At 30.8% G+C, this 14,006-nt stretch overlaps 2 protein-coding genes and 1 non-coding gene across 3 annotated transcripts; 1 reads left to right on the plus strand and 2 right to left on the minus strand.

Annotated features, from left to right (window-relative positions):
• Positions 1 to 5,428, minus strand: LOC108324304 (probable plastid-lipid-associated protein 13, chloroplastic). Its single transcript, XM_017557221.2, has 7 exons — positions 5,105 to 5,428; positions 4,202 to 4,323; positions 4,052 to 4,135; positions 3,804 to 3,900; positions 2,404 to 2,620; positions 1,396 to 1,448; positions 1 to 360 (listed from the first exon to the last, which is right to left on the minus strand). The coding sequence occupies exons 1-7, from the start codon at positions 5,345 to 5,347 to the stop codon at positions 265 to 267; spliced, it is 912 nt and encodes a 303-aa protein (XP_017412710.1). The 5' UTR covers positions 5,348 to 5,428; the 3' UTR covers positions 1 to 264.
• A 573-nt stretch (positions 5,429 to 6,001) lies between these two features.
• Positions 6,002 to 6,074, minus strand: TRNAA-UGC (transfer RNA alanine (anticodon UGC)). The gene has a single exon. It is a non-coding gene; the product is annotated as a tRNA-Ala (tRNA).
• A 5,235-nt stretch (positions 6,075 to 11,309) lies between these two features.
• Positions 11,310 to 12,289, plus strand: LOC108325722 (uncharacterized). The gene is made up of 2 exons (XM_017558816.2): positions 11,310 to 11,675; positions 11,954 to 12,289. The coding sequence occupies exons 1-2, from the start codon at positions 11,388 to 11,390 to the stop codon at positions 12,041 to 12,043; spliced, it is 378 nt and encodes a 125-aa protein (XP_017414305.1). The 5' UTR covers positions 11,310 to 11,387; the 3' UTR covers positions 12,044 to 12,289.
• Positions 12,290 to 14,006: the final 1,717 nt, after the last annotated feature.

Below are 14,006 nucleotides of genomic sequence, written 5' to 3' on the forward strand. Positions count from 1 at the left end.
TTGGATCAAAGGCAGATATTTATTTCATTTCATTTCACCAATTATGGTTGTATGAGTAGCATTATATAATTTCTACACCAAAGAGCCACTTTGTTGTGAAACAAAGAATGAAATCCATGGTTTTGTAAGAATTTGTGTCAGCTTCAACCCATATTCACATTTCTACCCTCTGTAGAAAAAGAAAAAGGAGTTTCCAGAGAAATTTGACTCATCATCATGAGTAAGGAGGGACAAAAATTCAGTTCCCAAGTCTATATAGAAGTTCTAGCTTTCATACTCTGGACTAGAATCTCCCAAGGAAGATGGTGCTGCATCCAACCTCGTTAAAACTTCAGGAATCCCAGCGGTGTTTCTTATTATCTGGCATAAAAAACCAACATAAACATTCAGATATAACCACAATTTGATCTTGTTATTTATACGTAAAAATGGTATGCATTCAATCTAGGACTACCCTTTAATTGACTCAGACCAATTAAAACAAAAAGGAAAGAGTAAGAAGAACATTTGAATCATATCTCTTTGTTTTCTTTTATTTTCTTCCATGTTACTGTCCCTTTCACAACCAGTAGAGATAGACACAGAAATATACAAGAGCAGCTTGAAAGTAACAAGCAATTCACATTAGTTTCTGTTTCTATAATTTAGAAACTTTCATCAAGCTATAGAAACTAAGAGGATGCCTACGACAATTGCCAATATCTAGAACAATTTTAGTGACACTTAACATATAAAGCAAGAAAAAAGAAAAGTGTAACTAGCATAGCTATTTTGACATGATAAAACAACATAGGCCTTCCCTTTCAAGACTGAATACACCCTGAGCTGCATTTGTCTCTCAGCTTTAGTCATGAAAATGTCATATTATTGAGGAAAAGTAACCCTACCAGATTTTAAAGAGTCCACAATAGATGCCTAGCATTAAGCAATTTATTATGACTAAATATATACTACTTTCTTTTTCAGGTGAAGTAGCAAGTGTTACTTTTTTCACGAGAAAAGGATAAGACATAAGCATGTGTTACTCATGGTATGATCAAAAATTTAAACGCCTCTCATTCCTAATCACATTATAGGAATGCTTCATCACACTCCAATTTGGTAATTCAAGTAAAATACATCCAGAACTCCAATTGAAAAAGCTTTTCAGTTATGCAAGATTGAACACATTACAACTTTGACAATGTCTATTGAAAACTCCTTATTCCAAAAAATGGCCATATACCCGTATCAAATTTATATCAGTTGTAATAGGACTTGAATCTATGCTTCTTAGTGTATGCATCAAAATTTGGGATTTCAGATTAGCTTTGTCAGCATTGTCATCTACAACGGCCCGCACAGGCATCAAATTTATTAAAAAATGACTACTGAAAATAAGTATGTCAAACTTACAAGTATCTCCTCATCGAGATATGAAATCATGAAGAGCCTTTGAAAGCTGCCACCTTCATACACAAGAAAAGGGAATGGGGTTTTCACATCAAAACCTGAATAATAGTGCAAGTTGAATATACATTTGTGTACACATGGTGACTGAAATAGCAAGAAAGGTCAAGGCTTTATTGAATGAAAGCAAGTGAAGAACTTCTTGTGAGAATGATACATATTCTAGATACTTTGAGAGATCTAGACTCACTTATCTTGTTAGATCAAGCGCTTACCACTAAGATAAAAGTTATAGAGTCATGATGCATTTTTTCTATTTAAAAGTGTAGTAGCTCAAGTGTTACAATTTGACTATAACATGATCCAGCTAACTTCCACCACATGAAAATTGATGCAATTTGCAACATAGTCCATGTACAACATTCCAAATCCACCAAATAGTATTAATTTCCGTTTCATAGTTATTAAACGGTTTACATCACAGCTTATAACAGAAAAATAACGCTTAAGTGGGCCACCCAGCTGTTGCCCAAATTCCCTCTACATATATTTGCTTAATCACAGTCAAGTTATTATCCTATCTTTTTGCATATATATTTTGAGAGTAAAATAATCAAATAATGTTATAGTGGACATTACCAACATAAGACATTTCAGAATTGTTCTCGGCTATGTAACCATTTCAAGCGAGGCCACAAAAAGTACATTATTTTTTTCTACAGAAATAAGTTACATGTATCTTTAACAATTGACGGAAGTATAAAAAGATTAATCACAAGGATGGCATAACACAATTTTTAGTATCTGGATGAAATGACAGAAACATAAACGAGGTTCAAGTTTCATAGAGATAAAGTATTTTCCAACTATTAGTTCCACAGTTTTATGTTCCAACCATGATTATATCGGAGTGCAAAGTGAAATGAAACAAAAATTCAAAAGATGGCGCATATCAACAAGAACACTTCTGTCAAAGGACTTGAGAATGAATATAGAAAATTAACAATAGCTTACTTAGAGGAACTTTCAGCCCATTGGCAACAGGATCACGTATAGGGGCAGGAAGTTGTTGGAAAGCATTAGCTGCCTGCCCAAGTGCCCCTTTAAGCTGTTCCGGTACTCTCTCTTCAATAATTGTTGGTGACACAAAGCCCCCTTCAACATACTCCTCTTTCATTCTAAGTGGCCCCTCCACAGATAACTTGGTTGAGAGAATGATTTTACTATCAATCTACACTTGATCACAAAGTTGATTCAAAATACAATAATGGGATGATACCCACAAGAATACAATCAACAAAGACAAGGTTAAACACGACAAAACATTGTACAATAATATGTTATGTAGGCATTATCATAGCTTTTAAGAAAAATACCAACTAAAACTAACTTGAAGGTCAAGTTGTATAGATGAATTCCCAAACTAGTTTTACATGCTACTACTGAGTATAACTATTAAACACTTTTCCATGTTTGATTGAATGTCTGGGAATCCGTTGGGTTCTCTTGATTACACTTTCTAACACAAAATTTCACATTCTGGGGCACCAAACGTGAGAGCAATTTTTTGTAGCTTTGACGTTCAACAAAAACCATCATTAATTCAAACACGCTCTAATTGTTTAAATTAATACATGTTTACAGTAATTCTATTTTATTAAAAAAAAAGTCAATCAAGAATGTTTAGTTATAACTGCAAGCAAGATCGTTTCTCCAATTCTTCTGTTACTATTTTCCCTCTTCCCATAAACAAGTAAATCTATCTTTTATACTTTGATTAACAGGCTACTAGTGCATGCCCCACTCTCTAGTATAGGAATAGGAATGAACCATTTAGCATCATGCAGATACTAAAAATGGCTACAATGGCAATGGAATAACACTCATATCAGAGAATATAATGCAGCTATTCGCTGTTCATTCCTGCAGCCAAACCAAAGGTCACACATATTCCAGCCCAAAACATTACTTCAAACGATTTAATTGGAATGATAGAAGCAATCCCCACAAAAGTTGGTGTTAGCAGTGTAAATAAAATCATTCATGTATCTGACCTAACAACTTTAATTTTAGGGATAGTTACTGCGATACATGTATGTCCAAATGGTCTAGAATCTGTATTTTCTGTCTACATTCTTCTTATAAAAAGTTAAATTTCAGCACAAGGTAGGTAGGCCTACACATTGTCCACACTTAAAGGCCAAAGGGCTGTTATGTGAGTGTTTAGGATGTCATATAAAACCATTTGTATGTCATGATCTAAACTTAGCTTTTCTGGATAACTGGTGCATGAAAATTGGAAGGGGTGAAAAACTTAAATTATATGCAGAAAATTACACCCGAAGCTATCAAAACTTTGTGAATGCCAAATCTAGATTTGTACATGAATAAAAAATTGCAACTCAGAAGTGTACCGAGTTTAATAATGTCAAGTTTGCAGTAATCTTTGCATTTCCATCCTTAATAACAACATCCATTTTTGACAAATTAGCCAAACTTGAAGGAAAGTTTCTGCACAGATACAAAAAGCACACAATGAGATCAATCCAAATTTAATTTCCGAAATAAAAACTTTACATTCTAATAAATCAAAAGAGACCAATATGAAGTCCCAAGATGATAATCGACAAGATAAAAGCAAATCTTCAAAGAGAAAACTCACTCAAATATAATCCTAGCAGCAAACAATCCTGGACTCCCAGAACCAAACCACTCAAAGTTCCAACGCCCCTCCAAGAAGGGTGACCTGTAGCATAAAATTGCATTAACATCTAATACAGAAGCATGGACATGGATAATTTCATTCACTTACGTTGTGGGGCGAGGGGTTGGATTAAGCCGCTCAAGACCAGTTATCCTTTCATTCACGTCAATCTTTTGCCATTCAGTAGTCTTCCCAGCGACTAAGGCCTCAAAACCCCCAGCATCTTTAAACTGAAAAGATGTCTCCGGTGTGAGTATGTTAAGAGTCTAAATTCAAAGATTGCACAAACGACATAAGCAAATTACTCCTTTTCGTATTTAACTCAAGTCTATCACCGTTCTAGCAGGTAACCAGGTTCATCTGCAGACACAACGCACTAATAGAATCTAGAGTAACTTACAGCCACAATCCCCTGAACTTTCTTGAGATTGCACATATCTATCTTGGTTTTTTGGCATTTACAGCAACCTCCCTTACAAAGATACCAGATAAAATTTTCCACTATCCCACGTCAGCACAACAGCAAAATTCCACCTCGTTTTCTTAACATAAGAAACAGAAATAAACAAGAAAAGCATTTCTTTGGAAATCAAAATAAAAGGATGGAAATCGTCCACAAACCTAGGCCTTAACAACAATTCAAACCAATCACAGTGCATGATGTATACCTATACAGTATCCACACATGTTGACAATTTCATGCCACCAATGTCACAAAAAACCGGCTGCAAGCACAATTATAGCCACAACATCATGGTTTTCAGGGTCTCCATACCCCATTTTTTAACAAATCATCCCCAACCGCAATTTAAAACCTCGTACCCCTCCCCCCAAAAATTAAAACAGTAAAACTAAACAAAAACGAAAAAGAGGTGGTATTAACATACCCATTATCTAAAACAGCAACAAGTTATTTTCTTTACAAACAAAAAGCAAAACAAAGGCCCAAAAGCAAATGGGTAGGTCCCAAAAAACGCAAATTGGGAATATACTCAAGAAAAAGAGGCTCACGGCGAGAAGAAGCGATTCTTTGGCGGACAGGCGTTCCATTTCCTTGGCGTACGCTGCAGGGGCACCCTGAACGGCTTGCTGAACCATGGCTCTGCACACACGGAAGCTTGTTCTGGTTGAGGCTCTCTGGGGTGCAGCCAGTGTCAAGGAAGACTGAGAAGAGAATTTGGAAGAGGAGCATGGGATGCACATGGCGATTGCCGAAATACAGCCATGTGAAGAAGCTGAAGCAGTCATTGACATTGTTTGAAATGAACTGAGTGAATGAATGAAAAGTTTGTTGTCTCTTAAGGAAGTGCTTCTTCAATTTGTCATCACTCGCCAATTGTTAGTTGAAAAACACTTATACTGACAAACAACACCAATTGGGTGTCTCATTTTTTTACTATAATCTTCAATTTCACTTTCTTTCTCTTAATCCTAACCTCACCATTCCCAACATAACTCCACGTTGGTTACTTTTTTTTTCCAGAGTCTCCCGTGGATTAATGTATTTATTCATTGGATAATTTTTTTCTTTCTATAATTTTAAAATTTTAATTTTGTGTTCTTTGTTTAATTTTGAAATACATTTTGGAAATTCAAATAATTTAATAACGCTTTGTAAAATCATAAAAACAATTTAAAGAGAACTTAAAATTTTAAAGGGGTGCATTCTAAAAGTAGAAAATCTTTAATGAACAAAAACAATTTAAAACTAAACTCAAAAAGGAAAAATTGCATTTATTTAATATTTCATTAATTTATACTCTTAAAGTTTAAAACATTTATTAAACTAACATTCATTAATTCATATGAATTAATGATATAGGATTATTCTGGCAAAATTCATTAAATTCAGCCTTAAAAAATTGTAACAGCAAAAAGCAATTAAAATCTCAAAAATCAAAACAACTTTGGAGATGCGGGGGATCGAACCCCGTGCCTCTCGCATGCAAAGCGAGCGCTCTACCATTTGAGCTACATCCCCAAGTGATAATTAACAAAAATATATTTCTTTTACCTTTTAATTTCGTTTATTTGACACGCAACATGTTAGCATATTTACACAAAAAAATTTAGATTTTTCGTAATTGCATTTATCAGCATTGATGTTCGATAATTGCACATATTTAATTATGCATATAGACATATCAACTATGTACATTCTTATTAATGTATTTACTTATTGAATGCAGTTATGAAATATAATTAAATTTCAATCAGTAGTTAAATCAAAATTTTCAAATTCAAGTTTAAATTTAAATGTTCAGATCGCAAATTATTTGGTATATTACACCAATTTAAGAATTATAATGTTATATTTTTTTTCTTTGTTTAAGATGGTAAGTTCAATTGTTTTAATTGGTTTGCTCTACTCCTATATATGATCTGCCATTATTATGTATCAGGCATAATAAATTATATTTCATAAATGGTTTTAAATGTTATTAAAAAATCAATATACACTGTTATTTAGCTATTTCATACAAATATTTTTTAAATAATTATTACTATTCATATTATTAATTTACTATATTCTGAGATTTAAAATATAGTTAATAATAATGTTGATGATTAAATAAAAAAAATAGTATTACATAATTAAAATTAAAGAAAGTGATTTATTTATTCGGTAAAGAAGAATAATTAAAAAAATATTTTGTCATCAGAAAACATGATGCTAGAAGGTAAAGAACTAGAAAAACAATGTTTTAGGATAGAAATAGTTTAAAAATTGTAAGATTTAATTATTTTAATATTAAATGATTTTAATGTAAATGATTTTGGTTATGAACGTGTTTAATTATTTTAAAATATATTATTTTTTCAAAAACTATTATTTTAGAGTTTTTTTAATTCTCTTTAAAGTTCTCATTGTTGTTTGATTAAATAACTGAGATCGTATAATTAATTTTGACGACAAACTCTTCAATTTGGACCGATCAGCTCAAATAGAGTAAGTTGGTTTTCTACTCCTTCCTTTGGACAGTTTTGTTTTCCTTGCATGTTAGCTCTTTGTTTTGCATGTGACATTTGAATTTTCTATAAGACTTTTTGTTGATCAGTGGTCTTAACAGTGTACTTGATTGTGTTTTTGTCGTTCATAGCAGCATATAAGACTTTCTATATGTTTGAAGTTGTTTTAGAATTTCTAGAGCAGTTTGGTCATTGTAAGATAAGGAAAGTTAATTACTATGTTTTTGAAGTTTTTGATATATTGAAAATTTATGTTGCATATTTGAATTGGTCTGAAATTGGTAGTTTAGTATTTAGAAATCACGTTGTGATAATTTTTTAATGTTGCTAGCTTTTAATGATTTATGGTTGATAGAATTTCTATTTTGGTTGGTCATTTTGCGGTTGAACTTTGGTTTGGTAATATGTTTGAGCGTTGGTTGGAAATTGGTCTAGAATTGGTGGTATAACATATGAAATTTTGTGGAAAGCGATTGTTGAATGAACTTGATGTTAGGGGTATGAGTTTGTGCAATTCAGGACTTGGTTAGCTACTTGTATTGCTGAAGTTTGGTCATTTGGTATGTTGAGTTGTTATTTGGGCTATGATTGATATTAGTTTGATATGATGGAATGAGTCACTAAACAATTAAGCAAATTGGTATTCAATCTGATGTTCAAACATGTTTTCGAATCAACCATGGTGTTAATAGAATACCAATTTGTTCATTTAGATAGGTTTTGAGAGCAATCAGATCAAGATTTGAAGTTTATGGTTTCTTGTGTGGCATTGACCAACCTTATGTGGCATTGATCGTTGCAAAGGCAAAGATCCTCTAGGCTCAAAGGCGTTGAGCGCTACAAAGTTAAAGAGCTCTTGGGTTGTGTGGTGTTGAGCGACGCTTTTGGACACTGAGCGCATTTCTTCCCTTACAGGTTTGGAACCTTTTCACCCTAATTCACTGAGCAAGAGTTGTTGCGATAGCATTGGCACTGGCGTCAGGCGTAGCATTGAGCACTCCCTTTTTTGGAGTTAGTGCATGTTTTATATGATTTCATGATTCTTACTTGGTTTGGAATGGTATATATAGATGGGTTAACATCTATGTTTCCACTGTATTATAACTCTTTTGATATATTAACTTAGTATTTCTTTTCTGCTTTTTTGTTTGTGTGTTTTCTTCTTGTTTGCGATGATCGCCTTAATAGTGTGAGTAGATAAATATATTTCAATTAATCCGGTGTAGGCGGGAGTGATATTGTAACCTAAAAGTATACGATTTTTGTTTTCTATTTTATTAGTCATAGAAATCAATATTAAGTTTTATTTTTAAGTTTAATATAAATCTTAAATATAATATATATATGTTATGATATAGTTATATACGAAATAACTCTTATATAATGTTTTTTAGTTATGTCTTCTTTCATCTCTTTATATGTAATGTATATTTTAATAGTTGTACATTATCAAAATGTTCCAGAAAATATATATCACTTTCTCATGTTTTCTACTCACAAGGGTAAGGGTAATAAAGTCACTCTCCCATTCTTTTCATTTGAGCAATTAAAAAATAAGTCAACTAACGTATATTTCCATCTTTCCATTCCTAATAAATAAATCAAATTTCTAAACTAATGGAAGACATTAGTAACACTATGAAGAATAACAAAAAATAAACAAGTGACAACAAATGAAAAGTGATATTTGATTAAAACATTGCATTTATACAACTAGTGCTGCATTGAACAAAAATGTTACTTTAACTTCCATTAATTAGTAATACAAATTTAAAACTATGTAAATATTTGTTATAGACTACAATTTAGCTTTTGTTTGAATTTATTTATTTATATATTATGATTTAAATTTTGAATTGCTACCAAGATATCTATGATTAAAAAGATATAAGTATATGCAATCAATCTTGTAATATTTTTTTTCACACAAAACATCACTATTTTTTTCATTAAATATAAAAGTAAAAATATATTATTTTTATAAGTATTTTATAACATTTCCGACAAAAAAAAACACCTTTATATATTCATTTTACAATCCAAAATATTAAAAACTCTTTTCTAGTTAAAAGGACTACTCAACTTCAATTTTATTTAAATATCCCATATAATAATTCAAAACTCGTAACATTACACTCATCATCAACTTTCATTTTATCTATACTTCAATACATGTCATTCATAAATTATCATCAAATCTTTTACTTCCACATTCAATTTTAATACCATAAGAAAGTATAAGAAAGTATGTATTTAGTGTCTTTCAAAAACCGGCGTTAAATAATTATTAGTGTCAACTTATGATTCTAAGTTATTATTAATTTTTAAATTATTTTTTATTAAAATAATTTAATGTTAGTCAAATCAATGATAATATGTTTTTAATTTAACAAGGTTAGGTTGACGTGAATCATAATAAATTAAAAAAAATACTTCATACTTAACAAATATGTAAAAAAAATAGAAAAAAATATAATAGATAAAAGAGATCAATACAAATGCAATAAATGAGTATAAAGGAAGTATATAGCAGAATAATGTGGACGAAGAAAAAATCGACAATAATATGTATAAAGAAAAAAATTTAGATGAATGTGTATGGGTGAAAATATGAGCATAAATGAAGGATACGAATACGAGCAAAGGAAATAAGTGTGGAGAAAAGATATAATTGTGAAAATATTTATGAATGTGAAGGAAGAATATGAGTACGATGACATATATACAAAAATGTATTACAAGAAAACAAAATATCATTGACAACCAAAATTAGTTAGAAACATAAAAAATTCATTGATAATAACTTTTTCTCAACGAATTTTAGAGGAATTGAAATCTGTTGGTAATAATATAGTCAGTAATATTTACAAACTTAATTTTGCATATGTTGATAATTACTAAAGAAAAAATTTATCGATAATTAGATAAAAATCTATCAATAATTACCAAAGAAAATATTTGTTGATAAATATCGCAATCTACTTCATCTTCTTCCTCTCCTCTCCTTCTCTCTTTCAACTTTTCCAATCCAGAAAAATTAACACATTTCATCAACATAGAAGAGAAAACCCACAAGAAAAATGAAAATCAGATTGGCGGATTTTAATTAGAATGCATCGACAACGATAGCAGTAGAGGCTTCTTCACATGCATGAAACTCTTACAATATTGTTGTCCTTGTTATAATGGTTGCCTAATCTAGAGCTCGTGGTGGTCTCTCTATCACGCAATCTGGTTTGTCATCTATAGGTGAGAAGACTCTTTGTCACGGTGCATTGTCTCTTTCAAAGTCGTGGTAAGTCTAGCTCGCGATGTCTTTCTCTAATAGTGGTGGTTTTGAGAGTCGTTATGAGACGTCTTGTTGGTGGTTCATGGCTTTGTAGCACATGTATCGGTTTGAAATAAGGTTACTCGTAGGAGAGAGAAAGGTAATTTTAGTGGCTCGTAACAAGAGATAATGGGTGAAAAATTTGTTGCTATTTTTTTATTAACTTAACTGACAAAAATTTTTATTAAGACAAATTTCATTTATCGACAAAAAATATGTCGGTAAATGAAATATATGTTATCGACATATTTACTGACAAAAATATCGTCGATAAAATAAAATATGTATTACTGACATATTTTACCAATGAAATAAATTTGTCGGTAATTAAAATTTCAAAAATTTGTCGATAAAATTGGTTAATAAATTAAATTTATCGATACATTTATTTTCATCAGTAAAATTCCATTAATAATTCTAATAATTTGTAATAGTAAAAAAAATTATGAGTGAAAAAATTATATTTTTAAATTTAGATTATCATATTAAAAGTAATTTATGATTCATATTCATTATGAAAATCGTACATAAATTTAAAATATATTAGTTAAAATGACGCTAAAATAAATAAAAGTATATGAAAAAATGTGATTAGTGTGCTGATGCCAAGCTAACTTTATTTGTTTTAATTTTTTAATAATTAGTATTCACGCTAATTTAAATAAATAAAATATTAAAACTAATACACTGCAAACATCACTTTATTAAATAAAATATTTTTAGTTAATTTAATATAATTGTGGATTAAAGTTTAAATAAATAGTTTTGTGTATGCAATTTCTATTGTCACTTTTTTAATGCAATTTATTTTTTATGATACAAATTATTTTTCTAAAGTTCCGAATCAGGTCTCATCCCAACGGCTATATTTTCTTCCTCTCCCACGCATAAATCACAATCATTTGTTTCCCTCAACGGTCCAATTTCCTTTGATCAAAACTCAACCACAGTAAAACAACATTCTTCATTACAAATCTAATTTCCAACGTTATTGCAATGAGCACTGCTGAAAAGGTTCAGCATGTCACAAAGAAAAGTTCCGACGAACTGCTCAGGAAGTTTGCTGAAGTGGGTCACTCTAACAACGTTCCAAAGAAGAAGAAGATCACCAAGAGGGTAGAAGCTGCCGCAGTCGCCACCGTCTTCGTCGAACGGAGGTCGCTTCTACCTCCGCCGGCCGCCACGCGAAAGACGGCGTTTCTCCGGCAGATTGGGATTGGAGGGGCCCACATTTTGAGGACAAGGGATTTCAGAAACAAGTCGCTGTTGGGAACCATTGAGAAGGTAAATCAAATTTATATGATTTAAAGAATTTTGGGTAAAAGAATATCTATAAGTTAATTTTAATTCATAAAAGATATTTTATATTTTTTTCTTGTGAAATTTTAATTTTTAAACGTATAGAAAAATTAAAAAAAAAAGACTAGAATAATACATTTTGAAGTATATTATATGAATAATATGAAGTGCAATAGAGTTTGAATGAATAATTTTGTTGATGTGTCTGAAGTCTTAAAAAGCTTAGCATAAGTTGTCTTTTTCAATGGTTGTTGTTGTTGTAGACATGGCGAAGAAGTATAGAAGGAGCTTCGAGAGCTTTCATGGAGAGGCACTATCATCGCCATAAACGTTTGATCAATGATATTGTTTAGAATCTCTTTCAAGGTTAACATGTCTATTCATTTTTGCTCTTTTTTATTTTTTACTTTTCCCCAACAATTTATTCATTTATTTATTGTCTTTTTAGCTTTTGCTAACGTTCAAGATTGGGCCGGGTCATATAATTTGGGTTACCATTTTAAGGTTTTGACCCATGTTTGTCTTTTGTTTTAGTTTTACTAAAACATGTCAAATTTGAATTTATTTTTAAAATTTATATTAGATAGACTTTTTTTTTTCATTTGGATAGGGTAGAAGTTTTTTTATTTGGTTAAAATCATAAAAAGAAAGTTAAAGGTATAGCTTACAAGCTTTTAAAACTGACTCGAAAAAAAAAATGTTTGCTTTAATTTGAGAAAAAAAAAATGTTATAATATCTCTGTTTTGACTATGAATTACTTTTACATGATAAATTATCTTGAGTTTGCATTTTAATGAATATTTTACTTGTATGACTATAAATTACGCTTGTTTTTCTGACAACTTATCGTGATTTTCCATTCTTATAATTAAATCATGTGTTCATTTTTCTTTCAATTATTTAGATGACACAGAAGATTTAAAAAAAAAACTAAAAAAATAGTATTTTAAAGATTAAAAAACCAACATTTAACTTGTCCCAAACTTGTGAAACACGAAATAAGAAAAAAGGTTATATTGTAAATATATAAATGAAACAATCGAACTTTTTTTAACCATTTTTTAAAATCTCTATGTAAAAAGTGTGGCAGAAAAAATATAATTTCTTCAAAATAAGTCGAATATAATATAGAAAATATTTTTAATTGTGTTGTGTGACTGTAGCACATACTTTTAACAAATTATAGAAATAAGGTTAAATAAGTAAAAAGTATTAAATGAATTAAAAGAATACAAAAAAGTTGTTTTTAAATAAGAAATAAGTTTTATACCATGAATAAATGTTTATACATTGATTGGTTCTTGAATATTTGATAACCTAATAAATATTAACAAATTTATATTTTAATTAGAACAATAAACATTGATGTATTGTTATAATATACACATATGATTTTCTTAAACAAGATAGAAATTAAAGTTCTTTTTATGTAGCACATAGGATTTTGATTTAATTACAATTAAAATCAAATTAAAATTTTGGGTTTCTTCTTATTAGAATTAAGAGTTTTTTTAAACAGTACTATTATTAAAAGTCAAGATACTAATAAATTGAATCTTGATTGAATTCTAAATCAAATCTTAATACATTCACGTGTTTGAATTCTGAATTAATGAGACTAAGTTTCCTTTTCATTATTATTAATCAACTATTAAAAAGTTAGTCTTTGGATTATTTGGGCCTAAATCACCAAACTCCTCCACAATTTGTTTTTTAGCCGTCTGTTCTCACTTCAAGTTCTGTTGTCCACTGTTCCGTTCAGAGGAATCTGTCAAAGATTCTTCGATACCAAAGTCAATACGGGAACCGTTTGACGATTCAATGAAATAATAATGAATGTGTAGTAAATGCAACCTATCTATCACTCACATTTGACCTGTATTTATAGTTTTCGTCATGGGCTTGGGATTAGTGAAAAGTTAATCACGGTCCAATTTCAGCCCAATGACCCTAATCACCATCTATCTTAATCCTAGTCTTAATGATCCAGGTCACCGACCGACCGACCTTACACTGTCGCCCGTACGGTATACCGTCATTACTCATTCGAGCAGGAGGATGAATGGTCGAGTCGCACAATGTGTGGTGAGTGCTGATGCCAACCGTCCGACAATGCTATCAGAGGAGTAAAAAGATTGAAGGAACACCGGCCGTTATACTGCTCTCAGGCGCCAAAATGTTTCGGTTATTTGGGGCTAACTCACCAAACTCCTCCACAATTTGTCTTCTAGCTGTCTGGTCTCGCTCCAAGTCCTGTTGTCCACTCTTCCGTCCGGGGGGGAACCTGTCAAAGATTCTCCGATGCCAAAGTCAGT

Source organism: Vigna angularis, chromosome 3, assembly GCF_016808095.1.
Source record: "Vigna angularis cultivar LongXiaoDou No.4 chromosome 3, ASM1680809v1, whole genome shotgun sequence".
In the NCBI taxonomy this organism is placed as follows: Eukaryota; Viridiplantae; Streptophyta; class Magnoliopsida; order Fabales; family Fabaceae; genus Vigna; species Vigna angularis.